At 36.8% G+C, this 25,606-nt stretch overlaps 1 protein-coding gene and 1 pseudogene across 1 annotated transcript; both read left to right on the forward strand.

Moving 5' to 3' along the window:
- The first annotated feature begins 353 nt into the window (after positions 1 to 353).
- Positions 354 to 5,555, forward strand: LOC122149051 (solute carrier family 35 member F6-like). Its single transcript, XM_042778324.1, has 7 exons — positions 354 to 459; positions 2,102 to 2,174; positions 2,434 to 2,605; positions 2,854 to 3,069; positions 3,245 to 3,355; positions 5,075 to 5,338; positions 5,422 to 5,555. The coding sequence occupies exons 1-7, from the start codon at positions 362 to 364 to the stop codon at positions 5,553 to 5,555; spliced, it is 1,068 nt and encodes a 355-aa protein (XP_042634258.1). The 5' UTR covers positions 354 to 361.
- Positions 5,556 to 6,920: 1,365 nt separating this feature from the next.
- On the forward strand, positions 6,921 to 23,272 carry LOC109106593 (annotated as a pseudogene).
- Positions 23,273 to 25,606: the final 2,334 nt, after the last annotated feature.

Consider the following 25,606-nt stretch of genomic DNA (forward strand, 5'->3'; position numbering starts at 1 on the left):
AACATGATAATTATATTAATAACATGAAAATCGTGTTAGAATCAAACTGGCAATATTTTTACAACATGTTAATTACATAGTAACATGTTGTTTGATTCTAGCTAGATGTTATATTTTTTTAACAAGTAACATGTTAAATAATGCTAGAAACATGCTATCTAATGTTAACTTTACAACGGCTTCAAACTTTCAGACAAGGTTTTTTCAAGCCAACTTCAAAGTTTGTTTGCAAACTTTACTAATCTAGTTATTATGTAAAATAATTGTTAATAGCATACAAATATATAGTATGATTTAAATATTAAATCATTTAAAGATTTTAAAGATTTTTTTTAAAAGAAAACAAGGTCCATACTTGCTTATGTCAATCACGGTGAAAAAGAAACGTGACGCCACCTACTGGCGTGCTAAAGGATCAGCGAGTGAATCTGAACGAATCTGTTTGGTCAATGATTCAAAGTAAGTTAATCGAGTCACTGAAGTGATTCAAACGCGCACAAACATAACACAACACAAACATTAGGAATCTTTTATAAGAATTCACCTTATAATACTGTATCCTGATTTAAATAATTGTTTTTAGCTATCTAATACTGTAAATATCTGTTTAATATTATTATTATTTTATTGTACCAACAAGTCAGGAAACAAACATATAGTAGTCGAACACATTGTAGTTATTCATAATTTATTTTTTAAATTACTGTGTTTGTCCTGATCGCATATTGATTGGTTGGCTGCTCATATATATGACTTATATATCATATTAAGACAGAAGATCTGTGAAATTCTACATTGAAAATTTGCGGAAGTAAGGCGTCAGCTGGTGCGTCACATGATCGCCATCATGTGATTTGCATACAGGGGAACGACCTGTTTAGACAGTTGTGCTCATCATTAGCAAGAAAGAAGGATTTCAAGATAGCCTGAGTGTCTGATGTTCGTGGTCACTCAGTCCCACACTCACCATGGCTTGGAAAAAATATCAGCTCTTTCTCGCCGGTCTGATGCTCACCCACAGGCTCTATTAACCACCCCAAACACACTATCCGCAAAGTAAGTAGCACACGCGCTAGATATGGTTTGTTTACGTGTGATTTTTGCTAACTTATATTGGTAAACCGAATTTTGCCTCTATTAATAGGACAGATAAGGATGCTTTCACGTTTTCTTTTACAAAACTGTACGCCCGTGTCTTTATTATTTTGTGAAAGTGTGTAATGTTATTGTGTAATAACTCAAAGAGTGAACCTGGACATGTTTTTTTTTGTAATCAATGTAAGCTAAGCATTAGATCAAAGATTGTTTTTCAGTAACAACGTATGCACTTTAAATATACAGACGAGGTTGAAAATCGAACATTTTAGGACAAGATGATTAGACGACTCACGTGAAATTGTGAAGAGCCGGCGTGTCGTGACATGTTGATGCTGCAAAATCAGCAATTCTGCCACCAAAACCCTTGTGACTATTAGTCAATAGTGCAATCCCAGCATTAAACTTAGTGGTCCATTGAGCCAAGGAGATGTCTGCTATAAATGCTGTTAAGTAACTTGTAAATTGATACAGCTTTGTATCTAAAACAGAAGCTTGATGTTTCTAGGCAGACGCTACTTGATACCACACTTCACTCAGTATCTACTGAAGCATCTCTATTTTAACACTTAACTCTTTGTACACTCAGTCCTTACAGTACCATAATGACTTTTATTTATAACCACATCTTTCTAAAATCAATCAAGTCAAATGATTAAATCTAAAGGAGTTGTTAAAATCTGTTTGTTAAAGTTTATTTGTTAAACTCTTTTCTTCATCATGAGGCTTTATGTCAGTCATGCATTGTCATTTCATAGTTGTAAAAATGACATTAGTGTACCATGTGCATAGTTACTTATTAAACTTATAGTGACTTAAGTTGAGTAGTTTAAAGTGGGGTGTGACCAAAAAACTCACTGAAAAAACTTAATCTATCGTTGAGCCAATGTTTGCTATGAGTGAATTATACACTGTTATACTGCATATTAATGCACATTAAGTTGGATGAATTTTAATATCACATTTACACATTTAATGACCTTTAATGAATCTGTTTGTCTTCTAGATGGGCTGATATGTTCTCTGCACCTGGATGTAATGGTGTCCCAAATCATGCCTTCTCCCACCCTTTTGTACAGGTAATGATATTTATCTAGCCTTGAGATAACAACATACTATTCACATCAAACTTCGCTCTCAGCCCTTTTTTTCCCAGTACCTCTCAGGAAACGGAGAACTGAAAGAGTTATATATGTATAGGCAAAGTGAGAACTGGCTTTGACTGGATGTCCTTCTCTTCATATCACTTTTTTCCTGTCTCTGTTGCTTTTCCTGCATGCATCTTAATAATAAATGACTCCTCTCTTCACCGCACATCTCCTCGTCTCACCCTTCCAGGCTGTGGGAATGTTTTTGGGGGAGCTGTCCTGTCTGGTGGTGTTCCACATTCTCCTTTGTCATGATCGGCGCAAACCTGAGCCCACGATGGATCCGGGCCAAAGTTTCAACCCCCTACTTTTCCTCCCTCCTGCCCTTTGTGACATGTTGGGAACTTCCATCATGTATGTTGGTGAGTATCTAACATGTGGTGTATATTGTGTCAGTAGTCTTTAGTCCTTAAAGGGTAGGTTCACCAATTTACAACCAGCTTTGTATCATTACAGTGTCAGCAGTATAAGTAAATGAACACTGTGTATTATCTTCTTTAAAACTATATATGATCAGGTTTAGATTTATAATAGCTGAAACATCTATTCTTGTATTGACTTAAACAGGTTCTGTGCTTGTGTTTTTGTTCCTCTTTCTTTATATCTCTAGCACTGAACATGACCAGCGCCTCTAGTTTCCAGATGCTGCGAGGAGCTGTGATCATCTTCACTGGACTGTTGTCTGTAGCATTCTTAGGACGGCGACTGCAGCCCAGCCAGTGGATTGGGATCCTAGTCACCATCATCGGTCTGGTGGTGGTTGGCCTGGCTGACCTTCTGAGTGGCCATGGGAACGACTCCCATAAGCTCAGTGAGGTTATCACAGGTCAGTAGTTACCTGCTGCTGAATGTTTTAAATCATACTCAATGATTATTTGTCTTTTACAGATCAGAAAATCTTCTCGTAGGCTGGAGATGAGGTTTTTTCTTTATTTGATTGTATCTTGCATCTCTATCTGATTGGACTGTTGCACTGATTATCTTTTGATCTTGTCTTATAGGGGACCTTTTGATCATCATGGCGCAGATTATTGTTGCAGTCCAGATGGTCCTGGAGGAGAAGTTTGTTTACAAGCACAATGTGCATCCACTGAAGGCTGTTGGGACTGAAGGTAAAATTGTTAATATATTGCCATTATTATTATTATTATATTAAGTCTGTAAACAAGATGTTAACAGAGGCCAGAGATGCTGAAGATGGATGCAAAGAGGAGAAAATACTGTAGCAGGCAGAGCAGCTCACTGTTCACGATGTGCGGAATAGAGTCCAAAGTCAGAAAGAGTTTTATTGCAAAGTATGCTTGCACATATGAGCAATTTGCTTTTGTGACAGAAGCTTCCAGTACACAGAGGCAACAACAACACACAGATAATAAAAATGTAATATATAATTAAATAAATAAATAAATAAATATATATATATATATATATATATATATATATATATATATATATATATATATATATATATATATATATATATATATATATATATAAATGAGGCAGTCGTGGCCTAATGCTTAGGAAGAAAATACTAAATATTGAATTGGGGGTTTATATGAACGTGTTTCGGAGGGGAACTGACTGTCTTTAGAAATGTTTACATGGCGTGTTCTTTTCATCTTGCCTCTGACTGTTGTCTATTTCCTGACTGTTCACTTGTCTTTATTAATGTTTGAACTTTATATTTGTTAGGCTAGTCGTTTTTTGCTGTGTATCAAAATTAGTTAATTGGTATCTATAATTGGTATCAATAACTATGATAACTGCAACTATATATATATATATATAAATAAATAGTATTTTATTTTATTTTTTTTATGTGGCAGGGCCAGTGAAAATGTTGGCAGGGCAAGTAAAAATTTGAACCACTGGTTCAAGTGGGCCAGTAGAAAAAATCCTTAGCATTGGGCCCTGAAGTATATTAATGCTACTTATTAATAATGTTATCATAATGATTATAGACTTTTTTGTTATGTTACATGCTACTGTTTAAAAGTTTTGGGCCAGTAAGATTTTTTTGAAGAAGTTTCCAATGCTCACCAAGGCTGTATTTATTTGATAGTCCTGTTGGAAAATAAAATCTGCATCTCCATAAAGATTAGAAATTAAAATAAATTTTCTGTTTTTAATATATTTTAAAATGTAATTTATTCGTCTGACAGTAAAGCTGAATTTCAGCAGCTATTAGAACAGTCTTATGTATCGTGATCCTTCAGAAATCATTGTAATATTCTGATTTAGTACTCAAACACATTTCTTATTATACACATTATTGAAAACAGTTTTTATTTTTTATTTTCAAAACTTGTTTGAATTGAAAGTTCAAAAGAAATTTACTTATTTATTTAGACTTTATTGTTTATGATCAATTGCTAGAAAAGGTTAACCGTTAAAAAGATTAAACCAGCAATTAATCAAAGGTAGTATAGATTAATGAAACAAACAATGCTGATTGGCCAACAACCAAATGTTGTCATTACCATAGGTGTTTGTAGACCCTTTTTAAGATATCTCAGTTTTTTCATTTTAGCCCCCCTAAAAGTCTGTGATTAACTTATCTGTCAATGCCGTTACAGATGATTATATTTTCTATTTATATTTTCTGACTTGAAGCAGTGGCTTTGAGGTTATTTTGCTCTCAATCCTTCCCCATTCATTTTTACTTTCAAAGCAGAAAAATGCAGCCAAATATGCCTTTGTTAATGATGAACATCTACTGACAAACAGGCAATTTTGTTTATTAAAAAAAAAACCTTATCAGTTTAGAAACACTTTTTTGACTGATTTGTTTCCCGGTGTCTTAGTTGTCTTTTCGGTCTCTCTCTTAGGTTTTTTTGGATTTTTCATCCTCTCTTTGCTCCTCATCCCAATGTTCTTCATCCATGTGGGAAGTTTTGCAGACAACCCACGGCAGGTCCTTGAAGACGCATTGGACGCCTTCTGTCAGATTGGTCATAAGCCTCTCATTTTACTGGCATTGCTGGGCAACACGGTGAGCATTGCCTTCTTTAACTTCGCTGGCATCAGCGTCACCAAGGAAATAAGTGCCACTACTCGCATGGTGCTGGACAGTCTGCGTACTGTGGTCAACGGTGAGCATTGCCTTCTTTAACTTCGCTGGCATCAGCGTCACCAAGACAGATTTTAGGCTTCATCATCCTACTCCTTGGTACAGCACTGTACAATGGACTCCACAAGCCCTTGATGGCCAAACTGCCCTGCTTCCCTGGAGAGCAGAGAGCAGAGGAGGAAGAAGCCCCAGAGAGAGAGAGGCTGCTTGGTGGAGGAAGAGCTGCAAACGAGAGCTAATATTGGACTTTGAACAAAATGCTGTCCACAAAGCATTTTTGTTTTTAGTTTTAACTGCTATTTCCATTTTAAGAGAGAATAACATTTTAGTATTGTTTTAGAGTTTGATTCAACACTTAGGAACCATCACTACTTATTGCCTAAAGCCATTTCTGTGGGCATGTCTCAACTGTAAAAAAAAAAAAAAAAAAAAAGGATAGTTTAGTGCTTGGATTTTAAAATGGTTTTGAATGCAAATTTTCACTTTAGGAAAGGGAACCATTTTCACATGATTCCAATGGCAAAAAAATTATTGGAATAATATTTTAAAGTTTTTAATCCTGTGTTTTATAGTTTTCAACCTTTTTTTGTTGTTGTTTACATGACGATGTGCTGTTGTTTAAAGGACATTATTTCTCTAACCATTTTATCTGAGGAATATTTTTATTGATCTGTGAAACGGGTATTGTGTACTGACAAGAAACTCTTCTGTCAGTCCATGTATATTTGGTTTATAAAAATATGGAAATATCCCTCAGTAAGTTTAATGCCAGTAAATATTATAATGTTTGATTTTGTTCTTTCTTTCTTTCTTTTTTTTACGGAGTAAGATACAAGGAACCCTAGTCTCAAAACAGTGTAGTTTCTACTAAAAGTATAAAACTGACATCTGTCTGGATAAATGTATAAATTCCTCTCACATTCTTATAAGAAACATTTGTACATTGTGGATGCATTTGTGTTAAATGAAAAACATGGAAAGAACTGTTTCAGTGACTATTAGATTAAATCAGATTAATTACAAGTAATGCCTATATCACATATCCAGTTGTGTAACAACACTATTGCTGGTTTCTGAGTGCATTCAGAACTAATAGTTTTTCCTAAATAAATGTCTGAACTGTGTAATTCCACAATGAAGATATGTGACCACCAAAATAATTATAATGTTGTGCTTTTTTATGTAAATCTTAATTTACATGCGTATACTCAAATGTTCAGTGTGAGCATAATATCCCAAAGCGAAATAAAAAAAGGCCATCAGTACGAATAATTATTAAAATGGTGACACTTTACAATAAGGATCCATTAGTTAAATACATCTGTTCATTGTTTGAGCTCAGGTCCATTAATTAAGGAATACAAAGAGATCCAGCTTTTGTTTTTAATGTAGCCTATTAGTAAATGTTGAGTCTGTATTATGTTAACAGATGGAATCTTATTGATAACTATACTGTTTTAAATATTATTTATTAATTAAAATATTTATTAATGGGATTATTATTCCAAACGATGTTTGAAATCAAACCCATTCGACCAGCGGTGACGTCACGGATCGGTCCGCTGGCTCAGTCATCATCATCGCTGCTGCTGAGAGACAGTGAGGCAAATAACAGGATCTTCAGTCGTTATTCTGTGTTTCAAAACTTTATGGGATTATTATTTCCAACATTTTATATCACCATGGTCTGTAGAACAAAAAAGGATGTTTTGAAGTCTTCGAAAACACCTTGGACCATCGCTGCATACAGAGGTAATGTACACACCGGGTCCCTCAATGAACGCGTGCTGTCCTCTTAGCGAGCTAGTCCGCGTTATTAGCGGGATTACAGCTGTCACAACATTGTGTTGCCAACGTGTAACCTGCAACCGTATGTTCAATAATAGCTGTATGTTGCGGTGCAGATGTTCAGTTTGGCTAATTAGCCAGAGCGGTGTCGCTTCATTGCGTTTTTTTGTCCAGTGCGTTGACTCTGGTTGATGCCTTAGCTTTAGCTAGCCTGTGTCCCGTGTCTCCTCCTGTTGTTGTCACTGGATGCGGAAAGGACAGTGAGCGGCGGGTTTCTGCATAGCTTGTGGATGTTAGCATAAGCTAAAATGATTAAAATTCAGTAGCACAGCCAGCTATTAAAGACATGGAACAGGCCAGCCTTAAGATGATCCTCATTAAAAACAGCAACGTACTGCATGCAGCCAGTATGGCAGTTGCTTTGGACTGTCCTCCATCTGTTCTGAGTGGTGGGGGAAAAATTACAGTATTGCTAATACAGTACAGATTTAATGATTAAATGGTGTTTAATAGCGTTTGGTCCTTTTTAAGACCGGCAATAATTTGATTTATTTTAAACTATAATATTTTTATGCTCAAATTTATTCAAATGTAAAATATTCACGTCAGTTTTGTTATATACCAAATAACATGCATGCTTGCATATTTATGCATAAATAAATATATCTATCTATCTATCTATCTATCTATATATATATATATATATATATATATATATATATATATATATATATATATATATATATATATATGTGTATATATATATATATATATATATATATATATATATATGTATATATATATATAACAAAACATTTCATAATACGATACTGAAATTGTTTTACATGTGTTTATATCTTCTTTAAGAAAATAAATTCTTAAGAAATCCTAGATTTATTACTAAAACAGTTCATTTAGCCTCTTAGCAATAGCAGTGATTGCATTTTTATTTTATTGTTGACATCAAACAGCCAAGGTTCTCTGTCTAAGCATGCGTATTAGCCAATATTTTGTAGTCTTTGTGATGTAGATTTACAGATTATGTTTCCCTGAGTCACTGTCTTGCAGATATAGTGAATTTTATTCTTGTTTCAGGCCTACAGTAAGCCTGTGCCTTAAGGATTTGATCGTATTTAGCTCCATCAATTTGACAGTCAAAAAAAAAAAAAAAAAAAAAAAAGATTCTGGACATGTTCTTATACAGATCTTACCTAAAAGACAACCTAAGGACAGGTCAGATTCATGTAGTTTGGGTGCCTTTACAGAAGGCTGTCTTACATTTATATTTATATTTACATTTAGCAGATGCTTTTATCCATAGCGAATTAGAAATGGAAGCAATCAAAATCAACAAAAGAGCAGTGATATACAAGTGCTATAACAAGTCTCAGTTAGCTTAACGTAGTACACGTAGCAAGGGTTTTTAAAATTATATAATAGATAAAAAAAAAGATAGAATAGAGCAAGCTAGTGTTAGAGGCCTTTTTTCTGTTGTTAATAGTATAATAAATAAAAAGAAAACAGATAGAATACAAAAAGATTAGAAAGCTAGTGTTAGTTTTTTTTTTAAGAAAACAAGCAGCAAATGAAAAGAGTAATAGTCTAAAAGGGACAAGTGTTTTCTCTCTTTTTTTAATAAGAAGAATTAGAATAGAGAGTGCTAGAGTTAGAGGGTCAAATAAAGATTGAAGAGATGTGTTTTTAGCTGATTCTTGAAGATGGCTAAGGACTCGGCTGCTTGGATTGAGTTGGGCAGGTCATTCCACCAGTTGGGTTGATTTGGTTTGGTAGTTCGCGAAAGTGATTTTGTGCTTCTTTGGGATGGCACAATAAAGTGATGTTCACTTGTAGAACGCAAGCGTTTTAGAGGGTGGATAAGTCCTGAAGTAATGAATTTAGGCAAAGGGGTGCCGAGGCAGTGGTGGTTTTGTAGGCAAACATCAATGCCTTGAATTTTAAGCGAGCAGCTATTGGTAGCCAGTGCAAATTGATAAACAGAGGTGTGACGTGCATTCTTTTAGGCTCATTAAAAATTAATCTTGCTGCCACGTTTTGGATTAATTATAAAGATTTGATAGAACTGGCTGGAAGCCCTGCCAAGAGAGCATTGCAATAGTCCAGCCTGGACAGAGCAAGAGCTTGGACAAGGAGTTGTGAAGCATGTTCTGAAAGAAAGGGATCTCCTTGATGTTGAATAAAGCAAATCTGCAGGACCAGACAGTTTTATCAGTGTGGTCTGAGAAAGTCAGCTGATCATCAATCATAACTCCAAGGTTTCTGGCTGTTTTTGAAGGAGTTATGGTTGATGTGCCTAACTGAATGGTGAAATTTTGATGAAACAATGGGTTTGCTGGAACCACAAGCAGTTCTGTCTTGGCAAGTTTGAGTTGAAGGTGACGGTCCTTCATCCAGTATGGATTGTCTGATAGACAAGCTGAGATGCGAGCAGCTATCTTTGGATCATCAGGATGGAATGAGAGGTAGAGTTGAGTGTCATCAGCACAGCAGTGGTATGAAAACCCATGTTTCTGAATGACAGAACCTAATGATGCCATGTAGAGACAGAGAAGAGAAGTGGTCCAAGAACTGAGCCCTGAGGCACCCCAGTAGTTAAATGTTGCGACTTGGACACCTCACCTCTCCAAGATACTTTGAAGGACCTATCTGATAGGTAAGACTCAAACCACTGGAGAGTGGTTCCTGAGATGCCCTTTGTCAGTAGGGTTGACAGGAGGATCTGGTGGTTAACTGTGTCAAAAGCAGCAGTGTAGACAGATCCAGCAAAATAAGTATTGAAGATTTGGAATCCACTCTTGCCAGTCTTAGGGCTTCAACAACTGAGAGCAAGGCTTGAATGTCTCGGTTGAATGTCCACTTCTGAAACCAGACTGGTTGCTGTCGAGGACGTTGTTCTGTGTGAGAAAGGCAGAGACTTGGTTGAACACAGCTTGTTCAAGTGTTTTTGCAATGAAAGGAAGAAAGGAAACTGGTCTGTAGTTCTCTAAAAGAGATGGGTTAAGGGTGGGTTTCTTAAAGAGTTAGTTCACCTAAAAATGAAAATTTGCTCATAAATTACTCACCCTCAAGTCATCCTAGTTGTATATGACTTTCTTTTTACAGACAAATCCAGTCGGAGTTATATAAAAAAAATAATTATTTGATCTTTCAAGCTGTTTAATGGCACTAAGCGGGTGTTGCAGTGCATCAGTTCAAAAGAAGTTAAATAAAAAGAGCCCATCCATAAAAAAAGTGTCTCACACAACTCCGGGGGATGAACAAAGGCCTCCTGTAGCGAATTGATGCATTTTGTAAGAAAAATATCCATATTCAAAACGTAGGGCTGGGTGATATGGCCTAAAAAAAAATCCCCGATTTTTTTTTTTTTACAAAAAATCCGATTTACGATTTCAATCGACCCCCCCCCCCCACTTCAAAACATGTCTTTTTATCAATCTGTCATCCCTGATATGCAATGCAATACAAAAGGGGCTATCATTCTTTATCATTTGCCAGTCAAATTTATAACTGAGACGACGATGATTTAAAGCTGTCGATGGTCGGTTAACCGATTTAATGTTGGGCTGCGTGCGGCTCATGCGCACTCAACACATGCGAGCGTCTGTGAGTGACGGTGATGGTAAATAAACGCATCATCATTCATTCACAATGTACAAATTAAGGTTTTAATGTGATTTACACTTTAAAAGTACATTAAAATAGAAACAACACAAAAGTTCTTCAATGTGGAAAGCAATCGTTTCATATCATGCGCTTTGCAGGGCTGCGGGACACAGGAAAGAAAGGCTATCCTGCAACTTGTTAATTCGTTCCTACGACTTATTAATTTGTGGCAACTGTCCATGTTTCAATAATTTTGTTCCCTAAATAACCGATGATTTAACTGAAATAAGGGAACAAATTAATAAATCGAACGAATTCTTAATTCATGAAATCTTTAATTTCCCTTCCCATGTTTACCACAGTAAGAGATGCGAAAACAGTGATTAAAAGTGAAAGACAATAAAATAAGCCTGCGAAATTAGAGGGTTAGACTGTGAAGATTTAGGAAAAGACACAATGACTAAATGTTATTGAATTTGTGGAAATTCGTGACCAACCGGCCAAAATGCGATTCAGATTATTTTATTTAATGCCATGTCAGCAATCAAAGCTATTTTCATTGCAAAAATTCAATTACAAAAACACATATCATATAAATACAATAAAAACAAAACAAATATAAACAGCAAGTCATATTATACTTTTTTTTTTTTATTAACATATGAAAAAAAAAATCCAAAACCTTTTCAGGCATAATCTCATTAAACATGTCCTTAAGTGAAGTAACTTCATAAAAGAGCATTCTGCTTGTGTTAAGTCCAGGACAATCTAATAAAATATGTTTGACAGATAAGGGAATCTTACAAAACATACATAAAGTTGGGTCTTCACCTTTAAGCAAAAAAGCATGGGTCAATTTTTAATTTCCTTATTAAGAGCTTTGGAATCTACAAACAAAACAAATCCATAAGTCCATAGTATTTAGTGTACTTCAAGGTACATAGCCAAGTAAGAGCAGAGTAAAGGGGCTGGCTGAAAAGGTTTGTTCCCGTTTTTTTGTTGTTGTAAACTGTTTCTGTTTTTTCCCGTCACGTCGTAGCTCATCAGATACAGTCGGGGTAAACAGCCAGAACCAGTATGTTTGGATAAACTTGTTCAGGTGGACGTTTTAACTTAAGACTCATCTCCGTTAGCCAAGAATGACTGGAGGTAGTGTAGCATACTAGCTGGAAATAGATGGAGACTGAACTTGGCCACACAGTGCCAGTCGGAGAAACTGTTGAATAGAGACCAAAACAACTGTCCACATTTCCAACATCTTACGATCATATTACATTGATATAAATACATTCTGTTCATTGTCGGTTTTCCTAACTGTCATAAACTAATGGGTAACTAGCATGGATTAGCTGTGGTCGTTAACCAAGGACTGAAACCGTAACCAGAAATATAATTTCGTAACATTCAGTATCATGAAACACATTCTCACTTGTGAAATGTAATCCCTTGTTGTCTTGTTTTTAGATTTCTTTCGTTTGAACATCCATACGCAGCACAAAAGTCTGGCATCGTCCATGAATTCGAAGTACAGGCAGAGATAGCAGCGTTACCTAGCTACGTCCTATGACAAGACCCCTGTTCCAAGATGGCGGTGATTTTGACGCATGCTTAGAACCCCAAGGCGACATCTCAGGGCTCCAAACAAAAAAATCGAGTAATGAGCCATTGGCTCCTATAAGAAAAAAACTTAGGAGCCAAATAATTTTTTAGGTGCCACAGAATAAACGTGTTTTATTTATTTTATGATTATTATTATTTATTTATTTACATTTCAATCATACTGTCATGTGTTTATGTCTCATCTTTTATTGACTTTTTCAGCATTTTAATCCATCTTGTAGATGACCTGGGAACTAAGGTTCACTTAAAGTGGGAACTAAATGTCTCTACAGTCACAAAGAATTGTTCATTACACAGAATCTGTAGCCTACCAGTATCACGGAGCATAAGCATCACTTGGCCACTGAGTGTAGCTTGGGCTCCTCCTACATGAGACATTTCAGTAAGTTGTACTGTAGGATCTCTTATAAAATAGCCTACCTTTTGATGTTAATTCATTTTCACTATGTACTATATTAGTAAAGAGAAAGATTAAATGGGTTCACTTGCCCTTGAACTGAGGCGCTAAAGCGACCGCGCCTGCCCCATTAAGGAGCGCCAAAACTGTATTGTTTGAATTTCGTTATGAATTCGGAATAATTTTAAAGCTGGTAGTTTTTATTAAAAAGTTACAAAGCACAGAGCTTTTTGCGATTATTGGACGCCAGTTGCACTTCAAATTATTAAGTTCACGCATTTAAAGAACACAGACCAAGATCTTGTTTAGAAGAAGCCATATTAGTAATTATTATAAACGAGAATTGTTAACTATATTGCTAATATTCACACAGCTGGCAGCTTTACCTGTTCTAGTTTGTTCAAGTTGTGCACGAAATATACGCTGTATTTTCTGCACTTTCCCTTCTTCCGTCTCTGTCATTTCTGTCTCGCTGCACAGCGGAGCTGCGTTTATCAGACTGTGTGCGTCAGCACTGATGTGCGGCAGAGATGAGGACTGTCTGAAACTCTCTTTTTCCACTAAAACTTTGACGCGCATCGTCTCAGTATAATACGTGAACATAAAAGATTTGATCGCAAAACAATTAGGAAAAAATGCATTACATTCAAATGTTTAAGGTTATAACATGTAAATATATACCCAGATAGCAATAACACTCGGGCTGATTCTGGCTGAAATGCGTCTCTGTCGGTTCAGTCTCGGCATCGGTGAGAAGATAATGGGCCAGAGCTGCACCGACTCTACAAAACACTTCTGGCTGACAGACGGCTTTTTCTCTATGGGCCGATCTCGGCTGAAAGCTGGTGTACACGCGGCAGATCCACACTCGGTGTAGTTGTGTATTAACCTTCGGCCCGAGTTCGTTTTATCACAGACGGGGCGCTGCTAGAATGAAGCAAATCATCCGCCTGAGAAAACTTTTTTAGCGGTTAAATCCGGAGGAGCTTTCGGCGGGTAGTCGCCAGTGGCGACCTCAGCAAAAACGTCACTCGCAAATTAATATTTATGGTCGCAAATGCGACTGTTTTAGTCGCAGTTTGGAGCCCTGCATCTAGTGTATATATCTATGCCGCGCCACAAGGATGCGCTGTTGCGCTGCATGTATTTAGCTTTGATTTGAAAGAAAACAGCGCATCCTTGTGGCGCGGATGATACAGAAGAGCATACGCACCACATGGTGATATGGAGAGACAGAGGAGACTGTTGACAAAGGAATTGTTAAAGGCGTTATTTTTGTTTTCTTCGCTTACAAAAAGTGTTCCCATCGCTTCATATAACCCAGATTGCACGTCTGATGGCAGATGGAGTATTCTGATGATGACTTTCATACCTTTTATGGACCTTGACACTGTTATTTTACTGAGCTTTTACGGGTTTGGAACGACATGGGGGTAAGTGATTAATGACAAAATTTTCATTTTGGGGTGGAGTATCCCTTTAATATAACTCTGACTGGATTTGTTTGAAAGAAGAAAGTCATATACACCTAGGATGACTTGAGGATGAGTAATTTAGTTGCAAATTTTAATTTTTGGGTGAACTAAACCTTTAAGTAATGGAGTTATACGAGCCTGTCTAAGTGAGCACGTTTACATGCACACCAGTAAGCTGATAACTCACAAATATCGACTTTTTAAAATAACCAGTTTTCCCCGTTTACATGCACATCAGTAACCTGACAACACAAGTAAGCTGCGTTTAAATGACTTCATTAATAAATCAGGTTATTTCCCTGTAGTGACTTCAAAATATAATAATTTGCATATCTGACTCAGAATATTCCATACATTTGTCAGTTGTGATGTTAAATTAAGCTTGCAACATGTCAACTTGCAACATTACAGCTCATATATAATCCTCTCATGCAGTTATAAACACTGCATTGTTGCTTAACCGCTTCTTCTTCAGCAGCACAAGATGAGAACACATTTTTATCATTTTCGGAATCATGAAAAAGTCTGCTTTTGAGATATATTTCCTTCGCCCTTACTGCAAGACGTTTGCTCGGTCTAGATGTGCTTAAATCTGCACTGACGATGCATTCCTGTCACGTATCACACATGCACATGATAGGATGAAGCGAACAAGTAGTACGATGATTAGAAAGGATGAGTTTGGAGACTTCTGCCTCAGAGAGTGAAGAGAAGGATGTAAATGAGTTTATGTTTGCTGGTAAGATGTGCTTGACAATTGGCTTCTTACAAATGGATGGAGCCAATAAAATGCATGTTTCATTATTTTTGTCTTGTCTACAGCTACTGTAGGTAAAGAAATCTCCCTTATGTATGTAAACTTCTCTAGAGCCTTTAATTTCTACTATAAAAGCAGTTTCAACTAAATGAATCCTTTTTAAAATCTATCTGTTTTTCTAATCTTTTCAGTGAGGACCCGAGCTCACTGATGTGAGGTGTAGACCTTCTCTGAGTGTGCTCAGTCCACTCTTGAGACTCAGGATGAGTGGGTCAGGGGAGCAGGCTGATATCTTGGCTGTCGGGAGCATGGTCCGGGAGCGATGGAGAGTGGTGAGTTGTTTTGAAGGAGCTGTATTTACGAGGACAAGGCTTCAGGACTATTCAAATACTCACTGATAGTTTTGTAGAGAGGTTCTGATAGCTGTCAGATTCTTTATGTAAACTTTCACTTAGGCAAGGAGTTTTTTTTTTCCTTTTGAGCTCAGTAAAACGATACACTGCAGGTGTGTTGAGCAGGTGTGTTATACTGCATGCTGACAAATATTAATGAGACAGCATTTTATTTCATGACAAAAGCGTTGTTTTGCTAGAACATTTTTTAAGGCAGTATTTCATGTTTTGTAACATCTGTTCTCTGACACAAGTTTGAAAGCTGTCTACTCAATTATAGGAGGAAAAAATATATACAGTACATTACCTGTCAAAGGTTTGGGGTCAATGTGTTTTTTCTTTTTGTGAAAAATTTATATTTTTATTCAGCAAAGATGATTCAAATTGATCAAAAGTGAAATAAATGCTGTTCTTTTGAACTTTCTATTCATTAAAGAATCCTGATAAATAAAATGTAGCACATTTTCCACAAAAACATTAAGCTGCACAACTGTTTTCATTATTGATAATAATAAGAAAGGTTTTTGGTTATTTTGAATTTTCTTTTCATAATGATTTCTTGAAGATCATGTGACACTGAAGACTGAAATAATGACTGCTGAAAATTAAACTTTGACCTCACAGGAATAAATTACTTTTTAAATTATATTAAAATAGAATTAGGTAGAATTCTAAATAATATAATTATGTGAAAAACAGTTAAGTGATAATATTTTACAATATTACTGTGTTTTTAATAAGTAAATGGAGCCTTGATGAGCATACGAGTATTCCAAAAACATTAAGAATTCCTATCCACAAAAAAAAATTTGCACAGTTATTTGTTTCAGAATTTCTTTCGTCATTCATTCAAAATGTATCTTTCCCATCTAGTTGAAGAAAATTGGCGGGGGTGGTTTTGGTGAGATCTATGAAGTCCTGGACCAGGTGAACCAAGTCAGTGTGGCTCTGAAAGTGGAGTCTGCCCAGCAACCCAAACAGGTTCTGAAGATGGAAGTAGCAGTTTTGAAAAGACTTCAGGGTAAAAATTAACACAGACATTTAAGATATTGATTTTTTTATTTTATTTAATGTATATAAAACAAGCATGAAAACACTATTTGAGGAGTCATTTTGCACTGTGTGTGCTACTCTATTATGGGCAATCATACACAACTAAACACAAGGGAAATATTACTTAAAAATACATATGTATTTGTATGACATATACCATTTTTACCTTGACCCATTTCGTAGGAAAAGACCATGTTTGTCGTTTTGTTGGCTGTGGGCGCAATGACCGCTTCAACTATGTGGTTATGGAGCTTCAGGTGGGGCATCAAATGATTTATTCTTGTTTCTGAATTAATGGAGGTTATCACACAACTCAAAGTAACACAACAACCCTGATCTCAGTCACCTGAAGTGATGCTTGTCCATTGAACTGCAGGGAAAGAACTTGGCAGACCTTCGACGCAACATGAGCCGTGGCACCTTCAGCTTCTCCACGAACACTCAGGCTGGGCAGACAAATCTTAGAGGCCATTGAGAGCATCCACTCTGTGGGCTTCCTGCACAGAGACATCAAACCTGTAAGAGTGCTCTACAGATTCTGCTCTCTCACAGACAGCCCTGGGCCTAAAAGCACTTTTAATAGTGACTAAAATTCATGTTTAACAGTGCCTCATGATTTCTTTTTAGACTATATAAACTAGTCATCAAACTTTTTTTTTTTTTCCAAATAGTCTAACTTCGCAATGGGTCGACTTGCCAGTACGTGCCGAACCTGTTATATGCTTGATTTTGGGTTGGCACGCCAATTTACAAACTCATGTCAAGAAGTCCGTCCAGTAAGTAATCACAGATGTCTTTTAAAGCTTATGTTTATGAAATTCCATATAAGTGTTCCTTAAAAGGACAGTTCACCCCAAAATGAAAATTCAGTCATCATTTACTCACAGTCCTGTCATTCCAAACTCGCATAACTTTATTTCTTCTGTGGAGCACAATAGTAGAAATTTCAAGCAATTACTGAAGAATTGCTTTTTGCAAATACAGTGCTTAGGGACTGAAGATTTCAAGATTTAAAAAGACACAAAGTTATACAGAACCAAATTTAAATTGTAATTCAAAGCTCATGAGAAAAGTAGTGATGTACAATTTGTGAACAAATGTTTTTTTTTTTTTTTTTTTTTTTTTTTTTTAAGATTGCTACGTCTCAAACTCTAATGAATCCACCAAAAAGGGTAGTGGTGGATGTCAAGATTGAACACTGACTTAAATTTCAATGTCAGAATTTTGACAGAATTTTCATTTTTGGCTGAATTATCCCTGTAATGTGTTTTCTATATGTTTACTTATTTCTGCACATTCTCTTTTTTCTGTCTAAAGCCACGTCCAGTGGCAGGATTCAGAGGAACTGTCCGTTATGCTTCCGTTAATGCTCACAAGAATAGGGTAACTCCTCTCTCTTACGTTCTCAAGCCAATGGCGGGTGCCATTCATGTGTCAGCATGTCATGTTACTTACTCATATTTCACTAAAATGTAAATTCTTCTTATTTTTTTTTTTTTTATAGGAAATGGGTCGACATGATGACCTGTGGTCTTTATTTTATATGCTTGTGGAGTTCATTGTGGGTCAGTTACCCTGGAGAAAAATCAAAGACAAAGTAAGTTCTGCTCCGATCATAATTTTCCGTAGATAAGAGATATGCTGGTGTTCTCAGTCCTGCCATCAATACAGGAACAGGTCGGAAATATGAAGCAGTCATTACAACCATCGCCTCATGCTCAAACACCCTCCCAGATGAGTTTTAGCGTTTTTCTCGACCATATCTCCAACCTGGACTACTACACTAAACCAGATTATCAGGTATTGAATTAAGCCTTCCTTGACCATAGACTTTGTAAAACAATCACTAACATGCTCTCTTATTGTGTTGCAGCTACTGATGTCAGTCTTTCACAACAGCATGAAGATCTATAATGTGGTGGAAAAACGACCTGTATGACTGGGAAAGAACAGATTCAGAGGACACACTTAATGTTGGAACCCTGGCAACCACAGCTCAGCAGTTGACCCGCCTCACACCTGCATATTTAGGGTAGATATCCAGCATCTACAATGGCTCAATGATATATTGAGTCTCTGTATAAACTGTTTGAGGTCTACATAAATGAATATTTTTCCTTCCAGCATGGCCAATGCCTCTGTGATTCCGGGCGATCTGCAGCGTGAGAACACAGAGGACGTCCTTCAAGGTGAGCGCCTCAGCGAGGCTGATAATTGCGCACCCATCCCAACGCAGCCTGCACAGGGAGTGGATGTATGGGAGGATATGGAGCACAGCCATGACCGAAACCTCAACAATGTTCAACCACTAATCAGAAAGGTACTATTTAGACAGAACAACTGCTAATCACTCATTTAAATACCTGCAAATGCAAATGTTGCCTTTTGGCAAAATTAGCCATTCTTAAATTTAAGGGGGGAGGTGGGGGGTTATGATGATGCCTATTAAAGTAGTGTTTATAAGCACAGCACCACTTTATAGCCGAATTGAATGTATTTAATAATTGACAAATTTTGCAGCATCCACATTGTTATTGAACTGAATCAACATTGATCTGAGAGTCAAACAAAAAACAAAACAAAAAAACAATTATCTTCTGTAGAGCTGCTTATAGCAGAATTGAACGTGTTTCATAATTAAATAACTTTACAGTTGTTGAACTGAACTGAACCAACACTGAATTAAAGGTGTAATAAACTGCCTTTTTTATTATTTGTGTTCTCTGAGGTCCACTTATAATGTTTATAAAGATTTTTACATAATAAAAAACAAAAAAACAATATGAATAGGCGGGGGGTATTGTAGACTCGGAAGTAAACGCCCACTGCTATGATTGGCTAACAGTTTTGCATATTTAAAATGTACGTGTGAAAGCCGACATCCTTCACAGATGGACCTTGCTGTGATTTAGGTTAAAAACGCATAAATACTCAGTACATATCAAACGACCTGTAATAACAGACAAAGCAATGGTGATCATGTAATAAAAACAGTTACTCACACTTGTGTGTTGCAACATTACTGTTGGATCCAATCCAATATAGTCGGCATTGAATCGTCTTTTAAATTATGTTTTATTAACAAGGTTCGGGAGGAGCGCGTCAGATACTTAGCCTAATCAACATTGGGTGGAACACATCAAGTTAATCAACAACCATAGTATAAATAACAGCTGACTTACCTCTATCCATTGACGGTTTATAAGCATCCCTTCTCCACCCCGTCTCCTCACTTCAAGTTCATTTTTACAATTATACGTGGAGGGGGGTACTCACTCTACGGGCCATTCCCGAGCTCGGAGCCCTTCCCTGGACAGCACGCCAAATACGCATTATCATACTTCAGCTAATTATATGTAAGTGTGAACTCGTGAATTTCAGTCTTTCAGAAAATCCGGCATCGAATTGTTTGGTCTACTAAAACAGCAGACAGTCAAGAAAACTGCAGATGGGCTAAATAAAAATGCAAATTCACTCTCTGACAGTAGGTGGCTAATATACAAAATCAGAAATACAGCAGTTAACTCTGTACATGTCAAGTCACCTTCATATATATAGTTTTTACAGAATACAGATTGTTTTAGAGATGAAACAGTTTCACAGACTTGACTTATACAGGGGTAACTGCTGTATTTCTGCTTTTGTACATTAGCCACCTACTGTCAGAGAGTGAATTAGCATTTTTATTTAGCCCATTTGCAATTTTGTTGACCATCTGCCTTTTTTCTAGGCCAAATTATGTAATAATATACAACTGTAATGTGAGTTTTATCATTTCATAAAACTTTGTTTTCTGTAAAAACTTGTATTATTTGAACTGAAAAGTTGTTGAAATCTTAATTTTTATGGTCATTTTACAGTTTAGGAGAGTGATGTTTTTTCAAAACACAACAACACATAGTTCTATTCTAATATAAAAAAATTCTTAAGTGATTTCAACTGCTCCAAATAATTTTGAAGAATTTAAAGAGTAGGCCTGTTGTTACTTATACCCCACCCATCACCTTTTTCACTGGTTCAGAGTTTGCAAGTGTGTTTTTAAGTCGGAGATGGTCATGCGCTTGCGTTTCTGATTCAGGTGGCTAGTGAGGAAGAAAGAAGCAAAGAGGGCAACCAGAGCCCCAACAGTGGTTCCATCCAGGGCTCTCCCAGACGTGTGCGCTCAGAGACCTTGCTTATCGACCGTGTGGCTCCTCTACTGAGAAGGATGCGCCATAGTCAGAGCATGGGGCTAGACAAAAGACTGACCCCTGAACCCAAACCCACAATTGAACGCTTCCTTGAGGCCTAGTCAGTAAACAAAATCCTAATAGTCTATCTTAAAAATGTGAACTGGTCTCTAGAGATGTCATAACCACTTCTCCTTCTTCATCTTACTAGTTTAGGGAAGCAACGTCCAGGTCTGCCCCAAGACAGGTCTGTCTGTCGGGTCGAGCAGGGCTCGTTGGAGGATGAGGAGGGGTGCGGCCAGCAGCGGTTACGTTGCCGTCAACCTCAGCCCCGTCCCACAAGAGGGGGACTCACAGGAGTGGGTTTCTAGTGGAGCTTGAGGTGGTTGCGGTTCAGCAGGATCTAAACCGGATGAGGAGGAGAACGCTCAGGGATTTCACCACGCTCCTCCAGCCCCCCCTCGCCCTCCCTCGCACCTGGTCCGACCCCTTGCCTCAGCGCGCTAGCATTCTGAGTGGTTCAGCAGAATTCCACACAGCCATCTGCCACACTGGTCCTCCATTCGCCAGACTACCAGGTTTGCATGGCATAATAGGACTGTCTGGATTAAGAAGACTGCCCACAGTACAGCCTGCGTCAGTGGTGCTCAGCAGGAATCATCATGAGCAGGTCAGTAGCAGCTCATGCTACATTCTAAAGTAGATGTAATAGCATTTCTAAAAAAAATAAGGTCACATTCTGAGATATACAGCATGAATTGTGAGAAAAAAATTATACAATTATTAAATTCCTTGTCATTAATTTTAACGTAAAACTGTAATTATGTCATAAAATATGTTTGATTGTATAATGAAAACTGTAGCCGTAAGCAGTGATTGTTTATGAGTGCATTGCAGTGGTTTCACTGCAACATCACTATGTCTCAGATTTTGGGATTACTGTATATTAAAATCATCAATAGACAGAAAGCGAAGCTGACACAAAGCACCAAGCTCAAAAATTATTTTTGGCAAAGCAGATGATGGTACCATGTAAAAAAACAGATGTATAAGAGATTTTCTCTGCAGAGCTCTATTAATAGTGTCCTGTATCTTAATATTATTCCCTTCACAGTCATCCAATGCAGTGCTACAGCCCGTTCAGCCTCAGGAGAAGACAGGAGACGACTCTCAGCCTGACAATCCATCAGGCCCTGCGGAAAATGAGCACAACCATGTGCCAGATGTTTCACCCTCTAAAAGCCTTAACAAGCCAGATGAAAACATTATCTCTGTCAAGGCCTCTGACAAGGATGTGGAGAGCGACTAGGGCTGTCCTGACGGTGGGCCCTCTTCAACTCCCAACCAGGGTGACATGACTGGACACAGTGTTGATGCAGCTCTAGCATCACCACGTGAACTCTCACCCCGAGCCAGCCGCATCCCCATCCGTGACCCAGATTCTCCAACACGTAGAGGGTTTCCGGCTCCACTTTCTCCATCTTTGTCGCTATCATGTGAGCACTTCCCCTCAGCACTGCTGCGCGACAGGTTCACCTTCCCCACCGGTTCTCGAGGGTCAGACTGGCAGGTGGAAGAGCCACTCTCTCTGTCTTCCTTCTCAGGACCCGTGTCGATCAAGAGTAAAATACCAAGACCCATAAGCCCCACACTAGTGCCGGATCAGCTGTCTGCACGATTTATTCCACGGCCGCCACCAGGCAAACCACCCATTCGCACAGGTGGCGAGAACAGGTGAGAGGAGCAAAAATTTTAAAATTAATATTTTCATCAGGTACCAAGTTATAAGGTTCCCTGTGTCAGGGTGTTGAGTTGTATCTCCACGAGCTACATGCAAAAACAAAATGTACAACGAGACCAGCGTAGACCACAAACATCCTTATAAGCTGGCTCTTTTTAGAGAATTACCAATGTGTAATCAATTCATGAACAAATTACTCTTACGAACCTGTTCTTTTTAGTAAATCCAAGACATATGAGATGAACACGGTTGTCCAATTTACAAACAATGACTATTATGAGCTGGCTCTTTATAGTGATTCAGATACAATGAGTGTGACTAGTGTAATATGATTCATGAACAATGACTCTTATGAAACACGTTCTTTGTAGTGAATCAAAAAACATACAGCACTACCAGTGTAATCTGATTCACAAACAAATTACTCTAATTTCTTTTTAGTAAATCAAAGATATATATAGCACGAGCAGTCTAGTCTGATTCACTAAACAATTGACTCATCACCTTTTTTTTTTTTGGTGAATCCGAAACATGCAGCACAACCAGTGTAGTCCAATTCCTAAATATACATCTAAATGATCAATGTTGAACGTTATGTCTCTTTGCAGACGCAGACGCTACCGCATTCGTGCTAGCAGCACAGGTGACACGGACCTCTTAGATAACCTCTCTCAGCTCATGCAAGAGCGAGGTGCACTGGCTGTCAGCACCTCACGTTACCAACGCACCACCACCTCCTCTCTGCAGCGCTCATTGAGCTCTTCGCCTTCGCGTTTTGAGGGGGGTCACAGCCAGTCACCAAGTAGCTGCTCTGCCTCCTCACCTCCTCGAATCAGTGACTTGAACATAAATCACGGCTCAGGGTTCTGCCCCAGAGTCAGAGCAGGAAGTTCTGAAAGCAAAACCACCACCAAAATGAGCAAATAAAGAGAAAAGCATGTAACTGTTGGTGTGAGCTGTCAGTAATTTGACAACCGGTTTCAAAAGTAGCCTTTTACCGTTTGATGAACTGTAGCGTTTTTACAAGTGGTGTTTTGATAAGTAGAGCGATAAAGGACCAGGTATTTGCCGGTTGGTTGTGATTAGAAAAACATGAAATATTAACAGGCTAAATGTTCCTGTGATCCTGTGTAACTTTCTTCTAAACAAATTGCCCATTGCATATCATTGTAATATATTTTTTTAACACTCCATATAATTTGTGCCATATATATATATATATATATACATATACAGTACAGGTCAAAAGATTGGAAACATTACTATTTTTAATGTTTTTGAAAAAAGTCTCTTCTGCTCATCAAGCCTGCATTTATTTGATCAAAAATACAGAAAAAACAGTAATATTGTGAAATATTATTACAACTTAAAATAATAGTTTTCTCTTTTAATATACTTTCAAAAAATAATTTATTCCTGTGATGCAAAGCTGAATTTTCAGCATCATTACTCCAGCCTTCAGTGTCACAGGTAACATCCAGTCTATAACATGATCATTTAGAAATCATTCTAATATTCTGTTATGTCTGTTATGTTAAATCATTTCTGATATTTATTATGAGTGTTGGAAACAGTTCTGCTGTCTAATATATTTGATGAATAAAAGGTTAAAAAGAACTGCATTTATTCAAAATAAAAATAAAAATTCTAATAATATATATTCTAATAATATATTTTCTTTACTATCACTTTTTATCAATTTATCATCCTTGCTGAATAAAAGTATTGATTTTATTTAAAAAGAAGAAAGAAAAAAAAATGACTGACCCCAAATTACTGACCAGTAGTGTATATTGTTATTACAAAATATTTATATTTTAAAAACATAGCTTCTTTTTTTTTTCTTTTTTTTTTTACCTTTTTATTCATCAAAGTATCCTAAAAAAGTATCACATGTTCTGAAAAAATATTAAGCAGCAGAACTGTTTCCAACTTTGATAATGGATCATTATATTAGAATGATTTCTAAAGGATCATGTGATAATGATCCTAAAAATTCAGCTTTGCATCACAGAAATAAATGATCATTTAAAGTATAATAAATTTAAAAACAATTATTTTAAATTGTAATAATATATCCACAATATTAAATTTTTTTTCTGTATTTTTGATCAAATAAATGCAGGCTTGATGAGCAGAAGAGACTTCTTTCAAAAAACATTAAAAATCATAATGTTTCCAAACTTTTGACTGTACTATATATAGTATATATATATATATAGGTATATATATATATATATATATATATATATATATATAATTTTTTTTTTTTTTGCTATGTAAATTATCTGTTTATTTTCTGATGTTTTTTTTGCACTTACATACTTTAACACATGTCTGATTTTGAACATTTACTATCAGTTACTATCAGTGAGAATGTGAAAACAATGGGGCTGCACTTAGGAACTCACTGTATTCTGTCAAACAGATGCATGTTTTGTAGGCATTCCAGATACTCTAGCCTTACATTTTGTCATTTTTCTGTTTTTAAATCATTGGTCAAAGCATTTAAGCTTAAATGCTCATTTCAACAGATAGCTATCGATACCATGTAATATCCTTCATGTATAGGTACATCTGGTGCAAGCAAGCATGTGTATATATGTATTTCAGGGAATGTACGTACTGTAAACTATATCATCTATAGAATGTATTTATTTATTTATTGGATGTGGTTACGTACCTGAGGTTGTAGCATTACTACTTGCTACTGAGTGAATTTGCCATCACATTAAGGGTCAGCAACCTTGCAATTGCCAAGTATAATCTCTTCCATGCCTGCAATATCATACTAAAAATCCCTGTAAATAGTCATAACGTCAGTAAGGAACTTACCAATACATTGCGGTGAAACACTATGGACCCTTAAAGGAACTCTTGATTCAAACACTATACAGTAGTCCCATTACCATATTACTTGAATACATCAGCAAGATGTCTGTTTGATAAGTTGGCTGCTTATGCCAAGATGCTTCTGCGGTTTTTGGGATTGAATTCTCTGTCATGGCATTTATTGAAAGTTGTCTGAGGAGTGCGTGACCCTTGTGATGTACAAAGAAATGGATTGTAGATACCAAATCATTACCACGACTTCATTGTGTGCTGTGCGCATAGAATAGTTGTTTTGTTCTATAAAGTCTATTTTGTCCTCTGGAAGTACTTTTACTTTAAAAGCATCAGCATAGGCCCACAACTGTGCCCTGTCGGGTGGTTTATCTTAAGAATTGTACATAATCTGAACTGTATATAGATATAAATATATTAAGAGAAGGAAATT

Source organism: Cyprinus carpio, chromosome A20 (genome assembly GCF_018340385.1).
Source record: "Cyprinus carpio isolate SPL01 chromosome A20, ASM1834038v1, whole genome shotgun sequence".
Lineage (NCBI taxonomy): Eukaryota > Metazoa > Chordata > Actinopteri > Cypriniformes > Cyprinidae > Cyprinus > Cyprinus carpio.

Coding starts and splice junctions, on each gene's coding strand:
- LOC122149051 (XM_042778324.1), top strand. CDS start 362: ATGTCAATCACGGTGAAAAAGAAACGTGACGCCACCTACTGGCGTGCT. Junction 2,175..2,433: donor TCTCCCACCCTTTTGTACAG/GTAATGATATTT, acceptor TCACCCTTCCAG/GCTGTGGGAATGTTTTTGGG. Junction 5,339..5,421: donor TCTGCGTACTGTGGTCAACG/GTGAGCATTGCC, acceptor TCCTTGGTACAG/CACTGTACAATGGACTCCAC.